The following is a 23,121-nucleotide window of genomic DNA, read 5'->3' as shown; positions in this document are numbered from 1 at the left end:
GTGCATCCACAGCGGAGGACGCGAGCCGGGTCCCGGGCGACTACTTCTCCCCCTCCTGCCTTCGAGATCTCCATCCGGAACCGCTTCGCTCCCCTCCGCGAGACAGGACGCGACGCTGTGATCATCCGAGACTCCATCGTCCGACACGTAAGTGCTACGCTAGCCGAAGGTAAAGTGCACACTCATTGTTTGCCTGGTGCTCGTGTTCTCGATGTTTCTGTGCAGATACCCGCGATCCTGAAGGCCAACGAGATCCCCAGAGCGGCCGTGCTTCACGCCGGGGTTAACGACACCACACTGCGGCAGACGGAGACGCTGAAGAGGGACTTCAGCAGCCTGATCGAGACGGTTCGCAGCACGATGCCCACGGCGACGATCGTCGTGTCAGGACCACTGCCCACGTATCGACGAGGACACGAAAGGTTCAGTAGACTTTTTGCTTTAAATGAATGGTTGTTGTCATGGTGTAAAGAACAGAAACTGCTGATTGTTAATAACTGGAATCTTTTCTGGGAGCGTCCTAGGCTGTTTCGCGCTGATGGATTACACCACAGCAGAATCGGAGCGGAGCTGCTCTCTGACAACATCTCCTAAAGGAGCTGACATACAACAATAACACCTCCTCCATGCTCAGGCATTATCGAGCTCTGCACAAGCATGCACAGACTACTAACAATCTTTATCAATCAAATCAATATTTATCGAAAGTGAATCTCACACAATCTGAGGATCCACTAGTATATTGGGCTCAACATAAACATCTGTATCCTTATTTATACTAGCTGACACTGACATTTTTATGTTCCCCCGTATCCTCTGTTCCATGCGAAAGGATCTTTTCCAAGGCTGGAGAGGTTCTGTCCAAAAGGAGGAATCGTCTAAGCCCCAACACAGAAAAAAGAAAAAATTCTGTTCCTCAATAAAAAGAATGTGTGATTCTTCCTTCACCCACCCAGTGTTGCAGTTTGTTCCTTTAGTCCCATAAGCACAACACTGTACTAAAACTAGTAACAGTTTAATGCACAAAACACACTAGAAACAATTCTTAACCTTTCCCACCCCACACTTTTCTGTTGTAATTTGCGTTATTACACTCCCTCCACCATAAGAACTACACTCAACACAGTCTCACTTTTGTTGTTACTACAGTCACTATCCAAACAATTTATGAATAATGAATGAACTGTGTGTGACAGTTGTCTCTGCACAAGTAAATTCAGACAGAGAAAGAAACGCATTTTATTTGATACCCAGGCAATGGACAAATGTCTGCTCAGGTCATTGATTCAGTTTTTTATTGGTCTGCTATTTCTTTGCACAGTCGCTAGGTGTCACTAGTGAGCAATAATGAATGAAGCTTCGAGTAATCAGGAAGCCTCATTTTGCCATCACTACAGTTAACCAAATAAAAGTTTATTTTCATATTTGCATGGCAGTAACAGCAGGGCTTCAGTTCTGTTAATAGTCAAGTAATAGCAGCAATAGTCAAATAAAGTGTATAATAAACATACCTTTTTCATTATATAGTACTCAATGTTTTTCTTCTTTTTTATTATAGTGTACATATTTTAAATGTGATTGTAAATACAAATTAAAATATGAATGTAGTCCTATATATTTATGTTATACAATAATCTGCGTGGCCCCATCATGAGCGGTTATTGTCAGTGAAGTCCACTTCAACTGATATACTGTGCGCAGGGAGTAGGGAGCAGTGAACACTGCGTAGGGACCCTGTCGAATGGAACGCACCTATAGTTTCATTCTACGTTCCACTTGGAGAGACCCCCCATCCCATATACAACTCCTGAGCTGAAGTACATTAGACATACGCAATAATGTCAAACCATTCAATTTAGTCAGAATAAACTGCACAGCAAAACCAATCCATAACACATTTGAAGAAAGCAAATGTTTTAATTGGGACGGAGTAAAATGCATTTAAGGAAGTCACAGGACACCGCAAACCTCATTACAGAGATTTACAGGCCCAGCAGAATCAAGCAACTGAGATCATATGAGATTTCATCCCTAAAATTTCTGTTAACCCAGTTCTTCTAAAAAGTGTCCCATCATGACAACATGGCAGTGACACTCAAATTCAACAGAAGATACCTCCTCACACGTCTGGAAAAAAAACCAAGTGAGCTACAGCTGTACAAGTGACGAGAATAAATAAGTCAAGCTAAATTACATATTCAGAGAAAACTAACGCTTTACGACATTTTTTTAAAAAAATTTATAAAATGGGCAGCATTAAAGCAAAGACAATTTTTTTCTCAGGTGCATAACTCAAAAACAGGACTGGAGAGGTTATAGACTATAATCAATTACTGCACTTAAAATAAGGCATCACAAATATCCCCATAAATAGGCAAAAGAAGATAAAAGCAGCAACAAAAACAACAGTGGAAGGGCAGATAGAGAGAGAATATGCTTTCCTCTGCTGCATATTAACAGATATGACCTTGCATGCATTTCACACCAGACATCACTACTGTTATAACTGTACAGTTGTATATACACAGTCTGAACTAGGTATAAAATGTGCATGATCAAGAATTTGAAAAAATAAAAAGATGCATTAATTTTCTTTTTCTCTGAAGCAGTCATGCGCTGCTCCTATGATGATACACCCTTTGGTTTTTAAAGAAAACAAAATTAAAAAGACAGACATGTAAAATGGATAAATAGACACTAGTGTGCAATGCTTGTAAATGGACACAAATCTTCACGTGATGTAGCTTTAAATATACACTTGTAGTACGGATGGAAAAATGCAAAGTAATGTTTGCCATGATGCCATTTAGCACAGAATGTCCTTTACAAAGAGCAGAAGCAGATGAAGTGAGCAGCCTGATGAGTAACACTATTGCTGGTATAATACCACACTGCCATATAATGCAAACATACAATGTTTAAGATCCCTTGTAAGGCAGCAGCTAAACTCTAATCCAGCTGATCGTTTTGGAGATTTAAAAGGAATAGTTCACCTAAAAATGAAGATTTTTTCATAATTTACTCACCCTAATATTGTTAAAAAACATTTTCTTTCTTACTTTTCCTATTCCCTCATAGTGATTTTTTTTCTACCAAGCTTTGAAAAAAAAAAAAAACAACACAGTAAAGTATTATAAAGGAGATCCATATGACCTGTGCAATATATTCCATGTCTTCCTAAATCATACAATAGCTCAGTGTGACAAAAAGACACTCACTGAAATTACTGATTTATGACTTACATTTTCCCTTTTAGTTCAGAAAACTACCGCAGTGGCTTCAGAAGACATAAAGCACAGAAGTGGCATGAACCATTTTTTAAGGTACTTTTTATGTGTATCACTTATTATCCTTATTGCATGTTGTTTCATAGAAGCTCTCGAGTTTCAACAACATAAGGACGAATATATAATCATTGTTATTTTAGGTGAACTATTCTGTTAAAATTGTTTTTTGAAATTTATAATAAATAAAGGATGAAGGACACAGCTATTGTCTAGCTGAGACCAAGGCACACACATAACACGTCAGGTTTAACAACTGAAATGATTTAAGAACACTGTCAGGAACATAAAGGATGATCAGCTCTCTAGAGATGCACCAGTGGAAACCGGTTTGAGTGCAAATATGCCCAAACACAAATCTATCCAGTCTGCATTGCTTTCAGTTCACTTAAATATAAAAAAATAATACACCACTCACTACCAGAAAGAAAAATGAGAGAGGATTCGCTTAAAACCTTTGCATGTTTTCTGGTTCTCCAATTATTTAAAAACAGATAGACATTGAATCCTGAGTTATTGTAATTTGTCATTACAAATGCATTTGACATTTGTATTATAACTATTTTTCTAGGAAGAACAGAGAGCAACAGATGACAGTATCTTTGATACTGCAAATGACAAACAACCAATAATTAAATATTTAATTTAGCACATTCAGCTTTTTTTTTTTTTTGACAATATATTGTTTCATTACTTGAATCAAATTTTAAGTCGATTTCTATTTGTTCTTTTTGAACCAATTTTTTTTGGCATTAAGATTTACAGTTTTTTTTCTTTCCATGTCAATGCTACAAAATCCTTTCCAGATGGGCTGTTCCACTAGGGTCACAATTCCCTCGTCTCATTATGAAATTCTCCTCTCTGGATGCCTTTAGAACTGTACGCTCAGTCAGAGTTATGGAAACATCCCAGAGATAACGTGAATGAAACATCCTGGAATGCGAGTCGTGCCGCAGGCAACAGTCTGCCCTGAGGGATGAGTGCAGTTTGGTTTGTCGCTCCTGTCACCCCCTCCCACACTTATTCATCTATTTGTTTCCTATGCACAGTGGGCAAGAGGATCGGGAGAAGTGGAGACTGATGCATGGAACTTCACAAATGCAATAGCAGCGAGCTCTTTACAAAATTCCTCCAAAACAATGACCCCCTCGAGCAACGTCACGTGATCAACGCTGGAAGAAAAAACATGAATTTCAAATTTACATTGAATTGAAAAATATTCACACTGATTTAATATTAAGAAACATTGATACATGTTCGAACACTGCTTCTTTAGTCTCAATTTTTGTGCAAATACAGCTACATACATACAAGTCTTACCTCATCCCCTCTGGCTCTAGTCCCAGAAGTCTTTTCCTGACCAGCAGGAGTTTAGGGGTGAATTCAGGGATGCGGTGAGTCCTCAACATCAAGTCACCAACCACCTGAGCAAAACATCCATATACACAATGAGTTAAACAGTCCATGAGGCGTCTAAAATAAAAACTATAAATTAATCCTGTCAAGAGTTACCTACATTTAAATCATCCAAAAATAAGTTAATATGGTCACCATCAAAGGACAGTCAGCAATTATATAATGCTGTATTGATTAACATATATGAATGAACCCTGAATACTGCTAGGATCCTTTTGATTTGCACAAACTGTGTTTACAGTAGTGATTCAGTGTGGAGGACAGTAGACGTACCCTGACGATGACTGAGAAGAGAGACCTGCAGCCTGGTGCCAGGTTAATGTACGGATCCAGCAAGTACTCGTGAAGATGAGCATGAGGCAGCAGAGACAGCTTAGACAACACAGACGTCACCTGCAGGTTAACATCATACGGCTGGGTGGAGATAAAGAAACCAAGAGAGACATTAGCAGGGCTTCCGACACTGACTTAAAGGTTGCTTAAACAAAAATAAAATGCATAATCTATGTAAAAAGAAAAAGAAAACAAACATTCTAAAATTACAAAAACCATACAAATATAGAAATAGTAAATGCAACTTGTACACTATATTGCACATCTTCTGAAGCAATCGTTTTAGGAGTCATTTGTGTGTGTGTGTGTGTGTGTGCACATTGGATGGGTTAAATGCAGAGCACAAATTCTGAGTATGGGTCACCATACTTGGCTAAATGTCACTTCACTTCACGTCACTTAGCTGTCACATATAGTAGTAAACATCTTAGGTTCACACACCTGATCGAGGATTCGTCCCATTCTGTCAAACAACACTTTGAGGAAGTGTCCCTCAAAAAAAGGACTGTCCAGATTACACTTTTCAAAGGATTTTGGACTGCTACGCCAGTTCCACCTCTGACAAACTCCACAATAGTCTCGAAACTGTCACATGCAACCAAATTTGAATGATAATCACATTTAAACAGGACAATATCAAAAAACACTTACAATGCATTATTAGCAACACCAATGTCACTTTAAGTGTATTTATAAAATTGATGAGGAGATGAGGTTATGAATTTAAGATTTTGTTCTTGTTATATTATTTATTTCTGACCTGTCTGTGTGCATCTCTCAAGTAGGTGTCATAGCCTGTGCCCTCAACCTGATAGGATGACTTTGCCTCATCAGGAACCAAACACAGGAAACTACAGGAAAAACACACTGAATTATTATCTGGGGAACTATTATCTTGTAACAAAATGATAAATCTGTTGCATAGAGCTGGTCAGATGTGACACGAAAAGGTGTCCGGTGGTACCTGTTAACTATTTTGTGAACCTCCGTCTTCCCATCAGGCTTGGCGTGTTCTGTGCTTGGTGATGGAGAGCAGCTTAACCAATCAGGGCTGGAGATTCTGTTATCAGGGGAAAGATCGGAGAACAACGGGTCTTCTTCCAGATCTCTGGAGGAGCAATATAAAAATAATTAGATGATTACCTGCTTATTACATCTAAAATGATACAGCTGCTATGATCTCTGAGGATACACAAGAGATGACATAAGAACAAAAATCAACTAAATGATAGTATAAAGCACAACTACAGCAAAATTATTAAAGGAATAAAATGTATTGCAATAACACCATAATACAGTTTTGATAATATAGTCCCATTTATGGAGTAATATAGTCATGTCACTTTCACTTATTGAGGGGCTATGGATTAATGTCGAGCACATTTCTGATAAATCAAACCCATTTTGGGATTGTGAACTATTAAATGCAACCACTTCTTGAACCTTGTCTTTTAAATGCTGTCACCAGTGTTTTATAATCAGCTCTAGCCCATGCAATCTTCTCCAGTTTGTGATTCAGCACAACAGCTGAATGAGTATGTATGTTATATTTTTTCGTTCATTTCTCAAAGGCATGGGATGTTGTATTAGGCATTCATTTAAATGTGAAGTGTGTAATTTGATTGTTGTCAAACATGTTTTCCCAAACACTCTCCCCGTTTGCCATTGATCGCCAAACAGATAATTCAGTCTTAAATTCAGTTCATTGGTCATGATAAGGTTGGTATGTTACAATGCATGTTCAAACAGAGCATTGCTTACAGTGTCAGAGGAAGTCACCATACAAATGGCTTAAATTATAACTATTAAGATAAAAATTCTTTACATATGAAAAAAATTTATAAATACACACTTCACCTTTAATTACTCAATAACTCTAAATCCCATCACAAACAGTATCATTATACAACATCCAACCAAAACACAATTAAAAAAGTATCACTTTGGTTGACTTGCAATTAAGTTTTATTCATTTAGAAATTGCAGTGCATAATGATCTTGCATGTTCTGAAGGATCTGGAAGGTTAGCAGCAGTGGAGACAGCAGCTCTTACACGGCGTCATGCGGCTGGCCGTTCTCCAGGTGTTCACGCTCCTCTGGCTGTTTGTTCTCCATGTAGTTCCGTTCTTCCAAGCAGCGCAGCACCAGGTTCTGCAGAATGTGCTGACATGGTTTCTGCAGCAGATGCTCAAAGAGCCGTAGAGTCATGATGCTTATCTAGAACAGACCAGAAATTCATGAACTTTAAGACATTAAAAATTGCTGCAGGAGATCTAGAATGAGTTAACCATCCGTTTTATCTATAAATTTACACTGACAAATATTTATATTCACTTTATAATTTAGAACTTCCAACTACTTTCCATGATTGCAGGTCTAGAGATCACTGTTTTAAAGGAGGTCTAAGGAGGATGAAATGCATCGATTAATGCAGTCATGGCAGCCAGGGTTACCTCATCTGATAAGTGGTCACAATGTTCTATGAGTCTGTGTCTCAGGGGATGCTGGGTAATGCCGGCAAGCGTCTCTGGCCCCGTTTCCTCTCCCAACAGGAAGTAAACAGTCTCCTGAAGCAGGGCCTCTGATGTCACCTGTCTGATGATCCTGTTTAACAGGGCTGTTGAAGTCAGAATGCCAACCTCTGACCTTGAATAAGACAAAATTGAGAAAGAATGTGAATATGGGTGAGAAGGAAAAGCTTTTTTACTGTTCACTTCAAAGCATTAGGGTTCCAGTGCAATTGCAAAGTACGTGAGACTGGCTAACAAACCTGAGATAGCTTACATAACTTACGTTTGCATTAGCTGAGGCTCCATTACTGCAACAAAGAACCGTTCTCTCACAGCCCGGGCCAGAACTGCAGCAGCCGTCTAACACACCAGAAGAGCAAAACACAAACACGTTAAAAAAAGCAAACACTTCAATATGTGAATGTTCATCCTCCTTTTATAAAACCCATCTGATTTAGAAATATGACTGACTATTTTTATATGTTCCTACCATTTGTAGACAGATTGAGGATTTATATTGAGTATGACACAATATTATTTTTTTTTTTTACCTTCTGTGCCTCTTTGATGAGCTGATCACAATAGTCCAGCCACGATAGGAAAGAAATAAGTGCACGTTTGCCAGCAAAAGCAGCAGCATCTTCCTTTAGATTATACACATCCAACCTACAAATACACATTCTTATTCAAAACAGACCCATGTATCTCTTGGTTATACAGGGAAAATCATTATGTATTTGTTATAAGTTTGCTGCCAATAAAAATCATCATCATAAATATTGCAATGATCTAAATGTATTAAGCAATGGGACAGCTGGGCCAAATATTGTCATATCATAACAAAACATACATTATTGGAAAGCTTATTTATTCAGCTTTCAGGTTATGTATAAACCTCAATTTAAAATATTGACCCTATTTTGTGGTCTAGAGTCACATATAATATAGTTACTAAATTAGATGTCATGTACCCCCAGTTTACGGATTCCACAGTTTCGATGTCAAGAGGGTCCATGGACTGAGGAAGGGCCCGGTAGAACTGTGCCAGCCGGTCTGTGAGAAGTTGACTGAGTTTGGTGTTCTCGGTGAGGCTTTTGGCTGCAGCTGGCTCAGGCAAACTGACTATCAGCATCAGACCCTCACATGCCTTCACCACGATACGGCCATCCTGAGAAAGAGACCAGATCAGTTAACACACATAGAATCAAAATCAAAGGATGGCTAGTCGTTCTGGCACTTACTGGACTCTTAGTGAGGTTAAGAAGGGAGCTGACTAGGTTGTAGTTATCGTTGTTTGGCTGTGTACTGTGGACGGAGGATGGGCTAGCTTCCCCTGGGCTGGTGGCCTGACAGGATGCTGCTTCTAGTGTTGATGTGACCAGACTGGGATTCTGGTTTTGGATCTGTCCTGTATCTGGAGAACATGGATCCTCCTTCACCAAACCAGCTCCGCCATCTTTAGCAGCCTCCAACTTTTTAGTCTTGTTCTGCAGAAACACGTGGAGACATGAAAATGGAAGATACAGCCACTGTGCCATAATAAATCCTGCCTAGACAAGCAGATCCCATATCTCTCGATCACTCACTTCCAGGAAGAAGCTGATGAGGTAAGGGTCCTGCTTAAGTTTGGCACAGACAGTACACAGAAACTGGATCTCTTCATTCTCTGTAGGAGCAGCCAGAACCTCGCCACACAGGCGGATCAGTTTCTGAAGAAACACCATCAGATAAATCATGCATGGTTGCTTAAGCATTTGAGCTGTTTTTTTTTTTGTTTTTTTTTTACCTTTAAAGTGCGAAGCGAGTTTAAAACTGTAATTCTGATCACCTGTACAGGTCTGTGCACGTTGATGTGAGGCAGGAGCGGTTGGCGAATTCGACCTAACAGCTTGGTGTAGAAACTCAGAACCTGCTGTTTCATTCCAGGAGGGCACTAAGGAGGAGCACACAGGAGGAAAAAAAAAAAAAGACAAACAAAAGTTTAATTCTTTGTTTACTGGTACTTTCAACTGTAGCTATTAAGCTTAAGGTATTAAGAAAACTGGCAAGATTTTTTATGTTCTTGAAATAAGTCTCTTTTGATCACCAAAGCTGCAATCAATCAATCAAAAAAAAAAAAAAGTAATATTGTGTGAAATATTATTATCCAGTCTTCAGTGTTACATGATCCTTCAGAAATCATTCTAATAGGTTAATATTGGTTTAAGAAGCATTTCTGATTATTATCAATGATGAAAGCAGTTGTACAGCTTTATATTTTGTGTGTAAACCATGGTTTCACTTTTTTTTATGTTGATGAATATAAAGTTCAAAAGAACAGCAGAAATCTTATAAAATGTCTTTACTGTTACTTCTGATCAATTGAATGTATCCTTGTCGATAAAAGTATTAATTTCTTTAAAAAACGTTACTGACCCGACACTACCCTTTTGAAAGGTAGATGTTTCAAAGCATGAGATAAATTAATGTATTGCACATTAATAAATTCATATATTGCACATTAATACTGCCATTAGGTGGCATTTGCAAGTTTTGCAAAAGGTAGAAATTAAAATGATCTCTCAGGCAAGTTGATTAAAATTTGTCTTTTCATTTATTTTTTATTGCAAATGTGCTAAAAACTTTATACTGCTATAATACAAATTAAAATAATGATTAATTATTTTAACAATAAAGTATCTATACTAGGGCTGCACAATTATGAAAAATCATAATTGTCGATTATCCCCTTGAAATTGTAACTGCGATTATTAATTACAAATATCACAATTTACATTGAATGATGTTTATACCATTGTTTGATGCAATTGCATGCTGTATATTTATATGAAAATAAACAATCTGAATTTTTTTTAAAAACCTTTAATGCTTTTCTATAATATCAATCCCCTCAAATGTCAACTATACATCAGATTGGTATCTTCATTAAATTATATATGAATTGTATTATAATGTTATACTAAGACTAAAATTAAAATAATAGGGAAAACCCCTTAGCCTAACATCTAGAGATAAAAAAAATGCATCTTAAGCAAGCAGAATAATGTAAGTGGACTTTGAATAATTGCCGCTTTGAACATTTACATAATTACATCCATAATAGTAATCACGATTAGAAATTTGATTAATTGTGCAGCCCTATACTATATGGAAAGAAATGTATAGAAAGCCTTTTAGGGTCACTTAATGGTTAATGGCAACCAAACAAAATATCTTCTAGCATTAATAAAGAAAGTATGGTCAACATTTAACAAATGTTTGAACACAGCTCACATAATCAGCATTTAGAGATATATAATTATACAGTTTATAACAATTAGAACCAAAATACTTGTTGAACTATATATTACAGTTAATCAGTCAACTTAACAGTCAACTCAACCCATGCCACAGGACTGCATTGATTCCAGTTTAGATTACTAAGATAAATGATGAGCTCTAATACAAATACTCTTTAAAGCAATATAATCCAGTGTGAAGGTTCGTTAAATGGGATTGGCAGCTGTGTATTCTGTTCACAGCCAGCAGTTATTTTCCTTATGAGTCAAAGCAACTGACAGTCTCTCTTACTAAACATGACTCACAGTAAATGAGCAAGTCTCTACTGGGCACACATTTAAGAAGAGTCGCTCTGCTCTCTTCCAAAGCCTTATGAGCTGCTCGCATATAGACAGCAATTTTAAGTATAACAGCAATCTAATTGACACAAAGCATGTTCCAAAATGTAGGCATGATTATGCTACTGGAAAACTCTACTGAAACAAACTGTTGAGTGTGTGAGAGCTCCAGATTTATTATTTATGAGGTTCTGTTTCAGTTAAGATGCTGCATAAGGTGGTTTTGGATCAGAGCCTACTAAACTAAAAAGCAATCAGATGACATTCCTCATATTTACACATCAACAACTGATTAAAAAAAAAAACCCAGCACTGATTCTAAGTAAAGCACTCACATCTGCTTTGCCCAGGGTGTAGAGCGTCTCCAGGATCTTGTGATGGAGAAGATACTCCATACAGGGTCCCGTCTCTCCTGACTCCCTCTCCCTCTCCTCCTGGGTCAGAATATCCAGCATCTGCTCCAGGTGGGAGGGAATGTTGGTGTCTGTCACTGGGGCTTTGTCGTCTACAAGAACGTAAAAAGATGATTACATATGGTTCTTTGGTTAAAAAATAAAATAAAAATAAAAGCACAATAAGCAAGACTATCACTGCATCTCTTACCTGAGGTTTCTATGTAATAATGTGTAATGGCCTTCCAGTGATAGACAAAGTCCTCTTGCAATGGCAGTGACGGAGCAAGCTGAATAACAAAATCATAAAAAACAAAATGTCTACTATATGATATGTATTTTACAGCAACAATGCATGCATGTGTGTAACACTACCACTCCATTACAGCATACTACAATGACTCCTAAAAATCCCTAATAAATGGCTCCTTAGAAATGTCTGAAAGTCATTGCATATATATAAAAATCAAGTGTAAGTGCAAACAAATGCTGCTTTTCTCGGAATACGTTTAAAATAACTTTCTGTCAGTTAATTTGAACTGTTTTGGTGATTTAAGCATAAGTATTTGTTCATATTTCACACAGGTGTCCTATGAACTGCATATCATTTGTTTAGAAATTAACAAACTTATTTTTGAGTAACATTTTGCTCAAAAATAGTACTCGGGAAATCTATCTTTAACATAAATTACAACTGCATAGATAGATTATTTATCCTCTAATGTAATGACATTTATACAACTAAGTGTCAAAACGCTGTATGGTTACACTTATGTTCATAAAATAATACAGTATTTGTACTTTGCAAAGGAATATGAATATAAACATACACGAATGTGCATTTAGAGGTTACCGTGTAAAGATAGTCAAACATTTGTACGCGAGTCATAGTAACAGCCGTTTTGTTTACATCCTGCAAATGAGCTGCTAGTATGCTAACTGGCTAACGCCGATTAATGTAATGTACATTTCACATTTTATAGCCGATGGATTTTATAAAATGTTATAAATATCACTTTAAATTGATTAGAACCGCAAAAGTTTTGTGTACATGAAGACCTTTAGTTCAAACCAGCCGAAATTGCGGAAGATATAGTAAGTTATCGTTAAAGCTGCTAAAATAAACAAACAGCCAACAAAGGCTTACTTTGCCCCGACGAATCATAAAAACACAATAAACGAAGATCGAGCTGGACACACACCCTTGAGGACATGTGAGGAGACAGTTAAAACAGTTTCAGAGGTTTTGTCTGTCATGTGTTATTTATTACATAAGCTGTTAGCTCATGTGTTTGGCTAACAGGCCTTCAACACATCAACACTAATCGACTCTCACTTCATCATTTCCCTAGTCAAACAGTCATTTAAATATGGTCAGATTAAGCTTTGAAAGCTCTCACCGCCTCGACGGCGTGCTGCAGGATGGAGGTGAATTTGGAGAACATGTTGTTTTTGGACAGGAGGAGTTTTGCTCTGGAGATCTCCTCTCTCTTCCCTCTGCTCCTTCTATGGTGATCCAGATTGAACGTTTACACCAAAACACACTTGAATACGTTACATTTGTACCGATAGCGTGCTAGTGTGTATTTACATTTGAACACACTGTAATGCAGGTTAAGAAAAACACGTACTGCTACACAGGAATAATAATGCGGGTTTGTTTTTAAGGCCACGGTGGCACTTTCATTGCGCTCGACCAAACACTGAGATCACCGAGTGATCACTTCTGCCGAACTGAAATATGGCAAAAAAAAAAAAAAAAAAAGTGAAAGGAAAATCAGCCGATATTTAATTACATGTTATAAAAACTTTTGAAAAAAAAAGAAAAAGATTTTACTTTTTTTTTTTATATTATTTTTTTTTTACAGGACCTATAATGAAAGACGGGACAATTCTCTTGAAAAATGTCACACCTCTTTTAAAACTGTCTACATTATTGTTGTCCTTATTATTATTATTATTATTATTATTATTATTATTATTATTATTATTATTATTATTATTATTATTTATACCACTACAATAAATCCAAGAGGACTTTTATTGTAAAATCAGGGACTGGTATTGTTTTATTATAATGTTTCACACTTGGCTTGAAACTAATGTATTTTGCCATTTAAATAGGTCTACGTTTCGGGCCATTGTAGTTGGACAATACAAAACTCTATTCGGATTATGAAAAAAAAGCTGTTTAGATGCTAAAATTGAAGATAGTATTATTATTATAGTGTGATGAAGGACTCTTATGCTGAAGGTGTGTCTGTTTGACTTGTAGTCCTGCTGATGTCTGTACTGTTCTTCTCAGCAGCTGCGCACTCATAAACACAAACATGTCCGCGGTGCCTGACGGTAAAAAGCTGGTCCGGAGCCCGAGCGGACTCCGCATGGTACCGGAGAACGGTGCTTTCACCAGTCCGTTTTCCCTGGATGAGCCGCAGTGGGTTCCGGACAAAGAGGTAATGAATTTCGATCAGATTGTGGTTATGATTCAGATGATGCTCTGGTTGGTTTGTCTCTATCTTTGGGCGTTGTTTGTTCAAGGCAACAAGAGCCAGTTGGAAATATTTTGTAAGTTTCTCAGATGGTGTCACAAATAAAAAAAGATAGCAAGACTTGGGGCTTTTGAACGGATTTGATCTCAGATGCATGTAAGTTAAATTCATGTTTTTTTATAGTGTGTGTATAATAGCGAACGTCTCGTCTACGACTTTGGGTAACTGTGAACTCTTCATATGGGTAACGTTAAAAGATTGATATTTGGTGCATTCGTCATAAAAATAAATGTTTATCCAATGCTTCTGCATGGCGGCAAAGCGACTGTCAAACATAAGGTCACGCCTACTTATTAATAATATTGGGAGAATGCATAAATCCTACATAGTTAATCGAAAAAATAATATTTTGTCATTTACTAGCCCTCATGTCGTTCCAAACATGTATGAGTTTCTTTCTCCTGTTGAACACAAAAGAAGAGATTTTGAAGAATGTTGGTGACAGTTGTTGATAGCCATGGATACTATGGAAGTCAATGGCTACCAGACACGGTACAATTTTCACATACTTTATTTTTCTTCAAATAAAAATTTGTAGTGGTGTGATTAAACAAAGATTAATTAAAGAAAAAAAAAATCCCTATGGGAAAATAATTGCACAACCAGCCGCTGTAAATGTGCACGTGCACTGTTGCACTCATTTCTGAAACACACCAAGTTTTACCATGCTTTACTTGGTTGTGATTGAAGTTGAATGGGTTAAGTAAGCAATTTACTACACAAATGTCATTTAATGTTTAAGTCTTGTTGCATTGCATTGTGTATTATAATGTTTATTCTGGTGTGGTATCTTGCCTCACAGATTTCTATTGTAAGTGCACTACTGTAAACTATAAAATGAGTAAAAACTTTGACTTTGTTCTTTGTTGGAGGAGCAAAAAGCTGTACTATGTTATGTAAGCATGTTAATCAGTTATTAAGCTCATGATATGTTTGCAAAAATATGTATTGCATACGTAGACTTTAAAATGCGGTCAGACCTGAAGCGTTTTATTCTACTTCTGCTTGTACTGCTGTTAAGCCCAGATATGTGGCCTAAATTCAGTTAAAGTCTCTGGGAGGATTTTCCACAACTATCTTATCAAATGTAATTGACTTGTGCAACATACAAAGTTCTGAATATGTTTGATATTTCTTCTATTTGTGTTATAAAGAGCATTTAAAGAATTTAGGTTATTTTTCACTATAATCTTTCTTTAGTGCCCCAGATGTATGCAGTGTGACACTAAGTTTGACTTCATCACCAGGAAGGTAAGCACATGGACCCGTCATGTGTCAGGAGTAATTTCAAGTGACAAGTCGCAAATGGCTTCTGTTGCTCATAAGTGCCTTTCCTACATCTGGATGTCCTAGATTTATTGATGTTTTTTGTCTGTATCTTTTGAAAATCTGATTACAAATGGGATATACTGATTGAAAAATAGCATTTGACAATTTGAACTGAAAAAATCTATCTACTATCCATCTGGATAGATAGATAATATATACTTATATATTTCCCTGTATGTGGGTGTACCTCATTTTTGGTAATTGCCACATTTCATCAATCTTCATTCAGATTTGTCACATACCTACAATAAAAAAATAATCAGTTGACTACCTGCTTTTTTGCTTTAATCTGGGTGTATGTATGAATGACCCTTTATGATTGTCTTCCTTAAACTTGAACAGTTTCATTTCTTTCTTTTTAAGTGTCTATGTTTCTAGTTTTGCAATAATATGCTGTTGCAAGTTTTCCTTCCTGTATCCTTTTTTCTCCTTTTTTGCTTCCTCCTTCTTCCTGCCTTTGTTGTATGTCTGAATCTTTGAATCTTTTTGGTTACATGAAAGTGTTCTGTGTTAGAGCTTACAATTCTATACAATTCTGTCTAAATAAATAAAATAATAGTAATATATTCACATGCATCAAATTGTAAACTCATCTTTCCTCAAAGATAACACTTTAGACAAATTACAGATGCATCTAAAAAAAATAATATCATGGAAAAGGTTTTTTTGTGTAATTTAATAATAATAATAATAATAATAAAAAGCAAACTTCCTTATATTCTACATTCATTGCACACAAACTGAAATATTGTACTGGGTACCCCTTGGACTAGTTTAGAGCATGCAACCATAATTATGGGAAAGACTACTGACTTGACAGTTGTTCAGAGGAAATCATCAACACCCACAAGGAGGGTAAGCTTCAGAAGGTCAATGCTGAAAGGGCTGGCTGTTCACAGAGTGCTGTATCCAAATATATTCACAGAAAGTTGACTGGAAGGAAAAAGTGTAGTAGGAAAAGGTGCACAAGCAACAACCAAAGTCCTCATTTCAGATGAAAGTAAATTTAGCATTTCATTTGGAAATCGAGGTCTGGAGTCTGGAGGAAAACTGGAGAGTCACAGAATCCAAGCTGCCCCAACCAAGAATTGAGTGCATAATTAGACCTTCTTTGGAGATCTTGAACATTTATGTTTTGTAAATCTTTTATATATATATATATATATATATATATATATACATATATATATATACATATATATATATATATATATATATATATATATATATATATATATATATATATATATATATACATATATATATATATATATATATACATATTTTTTTTTTTTTTTTTTTTAATTGATTGATTGATCTTTGAGAAAATATTCAAATATTTTGATATACTGAATTTTAAATTTTCCTAAGCTGTAAGTCATAATCATCAGAATAAAAACAAACAAACTAAAACACACTTGAAATATTTAAGTTTGTGTGCAGTGAATCTAGAATATGAGTTAAATTACTGAATTACTGAATTAAATAACAAAAAATAAAAAACTTTTCCATGATATTCTATTTTTTAGAGTTGCAACTGTAAGTAATATAAAAAAAACTGTCTGCTTAATATCTGCTAACACTTTATTTTGACGGTTCCCCAACAGAAATTATACTGACTATAAATAACTTTGCAAGTATGTGTTAACTTATTCTACCAGCCCTGAGCTCTACAAATACTCTAAAGAGAGCTAGTTGACATGTAGCTGCAAAGTTACTTGTAGTTAGTGGAAGGTCTAAAGTGGATTATTGAAATGAAGTGTGACTTGCTCAAAAATGAAAACTAATAACTATATTGTAATATACAGTGCTGTTACCATAATATAAAAATAGTATCTTGAATAAGGGGTGGTTCACCCAAAAATGAAAGTTCTGTCATCATTTACTCACCCTCATGTTTTTCCAATCGTTTATGAGTTCCTTTCTTCTGTTAAGAGAAAAAAAAAGAAGATATTTTGAAAAATGTTGGTAACCAAACAGTTGACGGTAGCCATTGACTTACAAAGTTTTTTTTTTTTTTTCATACTATATAAGTCAATGGATACTAGCAGCTGTTAGGTTGCCACTATTCTTCAACATATCTTCTTTTGTGCTCAACCGAAGAAAGCAACTGAAACACATTTGGAACAACATGAGGGAGAGTAAATGTCCATTTTTGGAAGGACTATCCCTTTAATTTGGCCAAGCTATGTTTTACTCTTTTGTTGCTGTTTGATGGAATTCTGATGGATTTAATGCTTTGTGTTTCTTCTGTGTACGGCAGCATCACTGTCGGCGCTGCGGTCGCTGTTTCTGTGATAAATGCTGCAGTCAGAAGGTGGCTCTTCCCAGGATGTGTTTTGTGGATCCGGTGAGGCAGTGTTCGGAGTGCAGCCTCATCTCACAGAAAGAGGTGGAGTTTTACGACAAACAGCTTAAAGTGCTCACTGCCGGTGGGTTGAACGAATGCACACTGGGATGCTTTTAACTTGAAACCACTTTTCTTTTGCAGGCTCACTGAAGTTTATGATGTCACTAAGTACAGGCCAGGGAAAGCATATGCATGTTATGCAACTCATCCAGTAGCTAACTTCAGTGTACACTGACTTAATAAGTAATCCTTTACCTGAGACTCATCTTAACTGCTGCTTGAAACAGAATATAGTCACTGTGTTTGCTTGAGTGTGTATGGAAAATGTTGTTCTGGTGAAATCTGATAAAATACAAAGACTGATCTATGATCACAACTAGGAATGCACAATATTTCAAAACAATGTATGATCACTTTTTTTTAAGATTTAAGAGGCTTGGCTCATAAGGAATGTTTCACTAGTCGGTAATAACTTATTTATTTATTTAAAGGAATTCTTACCTTTTTCAGCAGATGCACAATATATTCATCAAAACACTGAAGACTTCAGTAATTGCTGCTGAAAACCCAGCTTTTCAATCACAAGAATAAATAATATTTTGAAAATATATTCTAAGATAATACTGCTCTTTTAAATTGTATTAACATTTCACAGTATTTCTGTTTTTACTGTATTTTTGTTAAAAAATATTTGCAGCCTTGGTGAGCAGAAGACACTTCTTTCAAAAACGTTTTATATTCTTATTGACCACAAGCCTTTGAATAGTAGTACAGTATATATCATCCAGATGTGTGCGTCTTCATCTGGATGTAATAGATTTTTGAGGTTGGATTCTTCTGCCTCATAATGGAAGTCTGAACAGTCTTTTGTGACTCTGAAAACATTGATGTTTGAAGATGTGTATTAATGCAGTGTAACCAAATTGATTGACTACTTAGAATTTGGTGCTTTAAACATTCATGAGCTCTTTTATTTATGTGGAAAACGTTGTCAAATACATTAATAAGTCTTTCCACTCACAAACTTTATAGCCTTTTACAACCTTGCATTGTAGGAGGAACTTTCCTGGTCAAAGTGGATTCCTCAGAGAAATCCGAGACCATGGTCTGCCGTTTGTCTAATAATCAAAGGTAGAACCCACAAATTCACTTCTTTAAATGTGATCTATTCTGTCTTGAATTTCTCTCTCTCTTTTTTTTTTTTGCTCTCAGATATCTCTTTCTTGATGGCGAGAGTCATTTTGAGGTGGAGCTGTCTCGCATTTCCACTATGCAGGTGTTGACTGAGAGCTCAACCCCGGGAGGTGAAGCTTTATGTGGACAAACGTTTCACAGCAATACACACATTGATTTTTAAGACTATTCTCTGGACACTAACCAAATATAATAGAAAACAGGACCAAAAACTTGTTAGTGATTTTAGCACATTTGCTAGCATTGCATACACTCTGATTGACGCTTTTATCCTAAGTGACTTGAAACACTAAAGTCCTTTTTTAACTTTTAAACTCAAAAGTTTGAGGTCGTTACATTTGTTAGAATATTTTGAACGAATCGCCATTCTCACCAGGGCAACATTTGTGTAATTAAATGCATGCAAAACAGTAATATTGTGTTATATTATTACAGTCTAAAATAACTGTTTTCTGTTTGAATGTGTTTTAAAATGTTAAAATTCTAATATGCTGATTGGATGCCTTAAAAAAACAACATTTGTGATTATTAGAAATGTTGAAAACAGTTGTGCTGCTTAATATTTTTGTGGAAACCATTAAATTAAAATTATTCAATTATAAAGCACTGCTGCTAAACAATAAGTTCAGGTAGACTTACTACTAGTTGTCTTCAATAATTTAGTTAGTTGCTATTGGACCGCTAGTTGACTGTCATGACCAAACTTGAATTAGTGAGTGCCATGTTTGTCTGGTAATCACATGCCCCACGTTTATAGAGTACCAACAGCCTTCTTATTCGATTGTGATAAATTACTTCTAATGGGCATCTTTTCTGGATGGATCCCAGAAGCTCATAACTTCCTGTAATACTAATCAATAAAGACTTTTACTGCCACTCTTATTTCAGAAGAAGTGAGGGTTCAGCATGAATCCTACATGGGGTTTGTTTTTAAATATGAATTCACGCAAGTATGACTATGAACTGAGAATAATTCTGTTAATAAAATGAGACAATATGGCCTGATCTGATACTGATGATAGGATGTAGAGAGATTTCTTGGAAAGCTTCACAATGTATCTTCAAATAATCACATGAATGCTTTGTCAGTTTCTGCGTTAACTGAACGCTGATGTCTATTAACATTGAGTGAACTTAACTCTATACATCTGAAACATACACACTATAAAGTGTCCCCTGTAGGTTTCTGGACACGTAAAATGTCTGAATGTCACTGCATTACATATATCAGATATACCATTTTTTTGCAATGACTTTAAAACTCACTGGGGATTTTTAATGTGTTTATGAAGTCAGTTCATCTTAAGTTCACACATAAAGGCCACTTATTTATATTCATGCAAAAGCATTAAGTGTGACTTGACTGACTTCAAAAACTTTTTGAGGCCAATTTATTTACATCTTATTATGCATACATACACTTGAACATACTTTTTCTGTTTGTTTATATTTCTTTCCTTTTAACGTTCTCTTCTTTTCTTTAATTTCCTTGTTCTCTTCTGCATGAAGAGAAAGATATATGCTCGTACATGAGCTTGCTGGACAGTCAAATATCTGAAGGTCAGCGTCCCTCTATCTCTCTCTCTTATTTCTTCTTCTTCATCGTGTAAAATATGTGCCATTTAGTTTGATTTCCTTGTTGTTCCCTTCAATTTATGTACATCTTCTTATGATGCATACATACACTTGAACAGACTTTTTCTGTCTATGTCTCTTTCCTTTTTAATGTTATTGTCTTCAATTTCCTTGTTCTCTTCTGCATTAAGAGAAAGATGTATGCTCGTACACGAGCTTGCTGGACAGTCAAATATCTGAAGGTCAGCGTCCCTCTATCTCTCTTTTATATCTTCTCCTTCCTCATCTAAAATTTGTGCCATTGTTTTCCTTGTTGTTCCCTTCACATGATGAGAGTAACCTCGCATGCACTCATTTCCTGTGACATGGCTGGAAGTAATAGTGTCAAAGCAAGGCAGTCTAATGAATGGCTGCTTGTGCATGTTTATGGTGTTCAAGACATCAAGTTATTCATGGTTTCCCCGTCATTTATGTTTGCTGGAGATATTACAGTTGCACTTCAGCACCATGTTGCTGTCGTATTATGTGAATGACATCTGTTAAACACAAATCTTTTGTGTGCAAACCCTACTCTGATCTTTGACCTGTTTTCAGGAGGATCTCTTCGAGCCAGTGGCATGGTGCTTCAGTACAAGCCACCCGGATCTCTGAACCTTCAGGAGCTCCACATGGAAACTGCTGATGACAAGCGCGTCGCGTCTGCCTGGCTCACAGCCATGCACAAAGTAGGTGTGCGTGAAAGATTGCACTGTAAAAATGAGGTATAAAAGAGGTCAAATAATATATTCATGTACCAATTCTGAAATGAGTGATGGGTTTTTTTCACTGAGAAATGATCATTTCAAACTTACCCATTCTTAGTTTTTAACTGAAATCTAAATCGGAGATGCTTTTGATATAATTGCAGTTATCACATTTATTATATAATCAAGTTTAATTTTACATTTCTAGCAAAATCAGTGTTTGAATATATTCTAAATGTTACATGTAATTACATAAATAGGTCTCTAATTAAATAAATTGCCTTAAATAAGTCCCTTTAAGGCAAGTCAGCTTCAGGTATATTCTATTTAAATAGGAAGAAATCTCCAAAACTACCGTATTTTTCAGACTATAAGTCGCACCTGAGTATAAGTCGCATCAGTCCAAAAATACGTCATGAGGAGGAAAAAAACATATATAAGTTGCACTGGACTATAAGTCGCATTTATTTAGAAACAAGAGAAAACATTACCGTCTACAGCCACGAGAGGGCGCTCTATGCTGCTCAGTGGTAGACTACAGGAGCAATGAGCATTATAGAGCGCCCTCTCGCGGCTGGAGACAGTAATGTTTTCTCTTGGTTCAGGTCTCTAGGTTCATGTCAAATCAATTTTGATAAATAAGTTGCACCTGACTATAAGTTGCAGGACCAGCCAAACTATAAAAAAAAGTGTGACTTATAGTCTGGAAAATACGGTATTTGTCAAATGTATATTTAATATATTTCAAATCAGCATTGTGAAACCTGATAATGATGGTATTGTAAGAAGTCGTAATGTTAATCTGCACTTTTTTTCCCCTTGATAATCACCCAGTGAGTTTTATTTTTACTGTTTTATATAATATAATGTTTTCCATGCCATTTGTCTCTAGGCTGCCAAACTGTTGTATGAGTCAAAGGACCAGTGAAATGACACAGTTCTGGAGACAGAACAAGACGGAGGGGAGAGAGAGATTAAAACCAAGTATTATGTGTTATTCAGTCTTACATGTACTCTAAGATGCTTGTATGATTTCTATTCAATCTTTTGCTTCTACTCTCTGTTGAGACAGATTAACTTTCGACCTCTCTGTCTGTGCTAGGAGGGAGGACCAAGTTTTCCGACGATTCTCGTGCAATATGGACATGTATGATAATATATAAACACCATTTAACAGATGCTTTAAGTGTAGTCTCACGTATCAAAGTTTTGTAAACTAAATATATTTTGTCAGATATTCTTATTTTAACACAAAAGCCTGAGTATGTACTTTTTACTGCCCGAGTATTTACAATGTGTAGTTGGTTTTCTTTCTAAACATATTTGAAACACTTTTGCGATTGTTTTTCCTACACTACAGAATGATGTTTCAGGTCTTCATTTGTTAGTAACGTGTTTGCGTCTGCAGAGCAAGATTCTCCTTTTTTTAGAAAACGGAAATTAGCGCGGCCAGATTGCCTGGACTGGAGTCATATTAAACTTTGTTCTAGGTCATCAGGTTTTGTTTGTTAATTTTCAGTTTTTAATGTACACCAAATAAACATCTTCAGTCCACGACTGACCAATTTCTATCTGTATTAATTTACTTGAGAACATTTTTCAGGTCGTGACTTTTTTTTTTAAAAAAGTACTGGGCTAAGAGTTCATTGAATACATTAGAAAAATGATCTTGTATATTACAGTATTTATGCATTCTTGAAATAAATATGCATATTTTGCATGCATACATACATTTATTTAAATTATATTAAAATAGAAACATTTTCACTTGATCTCAGACCTTTGGAATTCAAATGTATGTAAATTTAAATTAAATTAAATCAGGC

The 23,121-nt window shown here is 36.0% G+C and overlaps 2 protein-coding genes across 5 annotated transcripts; one reads left to right on the top strand and one right to left on the bottom strand.

The window, feature by feature from the left end:
* Positions 1–1,897: 1,897 nt before the first annotated feature.
* Positions 1,898–13,283, bottom strand: LOC128025928 (FHF complex subunit HOOK interacting protein 2A-like). 2 transcript variants are annotated; one of them, XM_052612542.1, is made up of 17 exons: positions 12,953–13,283; positions 11,764–11,842; positions 11,496–11,665; positions 9,372–9,476; positions 9,130–9,252; positions 8,785–9,030; positions 8,515–8,711; positions 8,095–8,209; positions 7,827–7,903; positions 7,487–7,679; positions 7,087–7,250; positions 5,998–6,141; positions 5,794–5,884; positions 5,475–5,618; positions 4,974–5,114; positions 4,605–4,708; positions 1,898–4,456 (listed from the first exon to the last, which is right to left on the bottom strand). In XM_052612542.1, exons 1-17 carry the CDS (start codon positions 12,995–12,997, stop codon positions 4,324–4,326), a joined length of 2,271 nt encoding a protein of 756 aa, XP_052468502.1. In that variant the 5' UTR covers positions 12,998–13,283; the 3' UTR covers positions 1,898–4,323. The 2 variants fall into 2 exon arrangements, with proteins under 2 accessions (XP_052468502.1, XP_052468501.1); XM_052612541.1 differs by having other exon boundaries at positions 9,330–9,476; positions 12,953–13,279.
* A 544-nt stretch (positions 13,284–13,827) lies between these two features.
* On the top strand, positions 13,828–22,864 carry LOC128025930 (zinc finger FYVE domain-containing protein 21). 3 transcript variants are annotated; one of them, XM_052612550.1, is made up of 9 exons: positions 13,838–14,008; positions 15,305–15,355; positions 17,697–17,865; positions 18,839–18,914; positions 18,996–19,087; positions 20,487–20,537; positions 20,744–20,794; positions 21,147–21,277; positions 22,188–22,864. In XM_052612550.1, the coding sequence occupies exons 1-9, from the start codon at positions 13,883–13,885 to the stop codon at positions 22,221–22,223; spliced, it is 783 nt and encodes a 260-aa protein (XP_052468510.1). In that variant the 5' UTR covers positions 13,838–13,882; the 3' UTR covers positions 22,224–22,864. The 3 variants fall into 3 exon arrangements, with proteins under 3 accessions (XP_052468511.1, XP_052468510.1, XP_052468512.1); XM_052612551.1 differs by lacking the exon at positions 15,305–15,355 and having other exon boundaries at positions 13,828–14,008; XM_052612552.1 differs by lacking the exons at positions 20,487–20,537; positions 20,744–20,794 and having other exon boundaries at positions 13,841–14,008.
* The last annotated feature ends 257 nt before the right edge of the window (positions 22,865–23,121 follow it).

The sequence above is a fragment of the Carassius gibelio genome, chromosome A13 (genome assembly GCF_023724105.1).
Source record: "Carassius gibelio isolate Cgi1373 ecotype wild population from Czech Republic chromosome A13, carGib1.2-hapl.c, whole genome shotgun sequence".
NCBI lineage: Eukaryota > Metazoa > Chordata > Actinopteri > Cypriniformes > Cyprinidae > Carassius > Carassius gibelio.
This window is presented reverse-complemented; position numbering and strand designations above follow the sequence as displayed.

Excerpts from the sequence above, each read along its gene's own strand:
- LOC128025928 (XM_052612541.1), bottom strand. The coding sequence starts at position 12,997 with ATGTTCTCCAAATTCACCTCCATCCTGCAGCACGCCGTCGAGGCG. Across the intron at positions 11,843-12,952 it reads TGCAGCACGCCGTCGAGGCG|CTTGCTCCGTCACTGCCATT; the intron begins GTGAGAGCTTTC and ends TTTGTTATTCAG. Across the intron at positions 8,210-8,514 it reads GTGGAATCCGTAAACTGGGG|GTTGGATGTGTATAATCTAA; the intron begins GTACATGACATC and ends GTGTATTTGTAG.
- LOC128025930 (XM_052612550.1), top strand. The coding sequence starts at position 13,883 with ATGTCCGCGGTGCCTGACGGTAAAAAGCTGGTCCGGAGCCCGAGCGGA. Across the intron at positions 18,915-18,995 it reads CGTTTGTCTAATAATCAAAG|ATATCTCTTTCTTGATGGCG; the intron begins GTAGAACCCACA and ends TTTTGCTCTCAG. Across the intron at positions 20,538-20,743 it reads GGACAGTCAAATATCTGAAG|AGAAAGATGTATGCTCGTAC; the intron begins GTCAGCGTCCCT and ends TTCTGCATTAAG.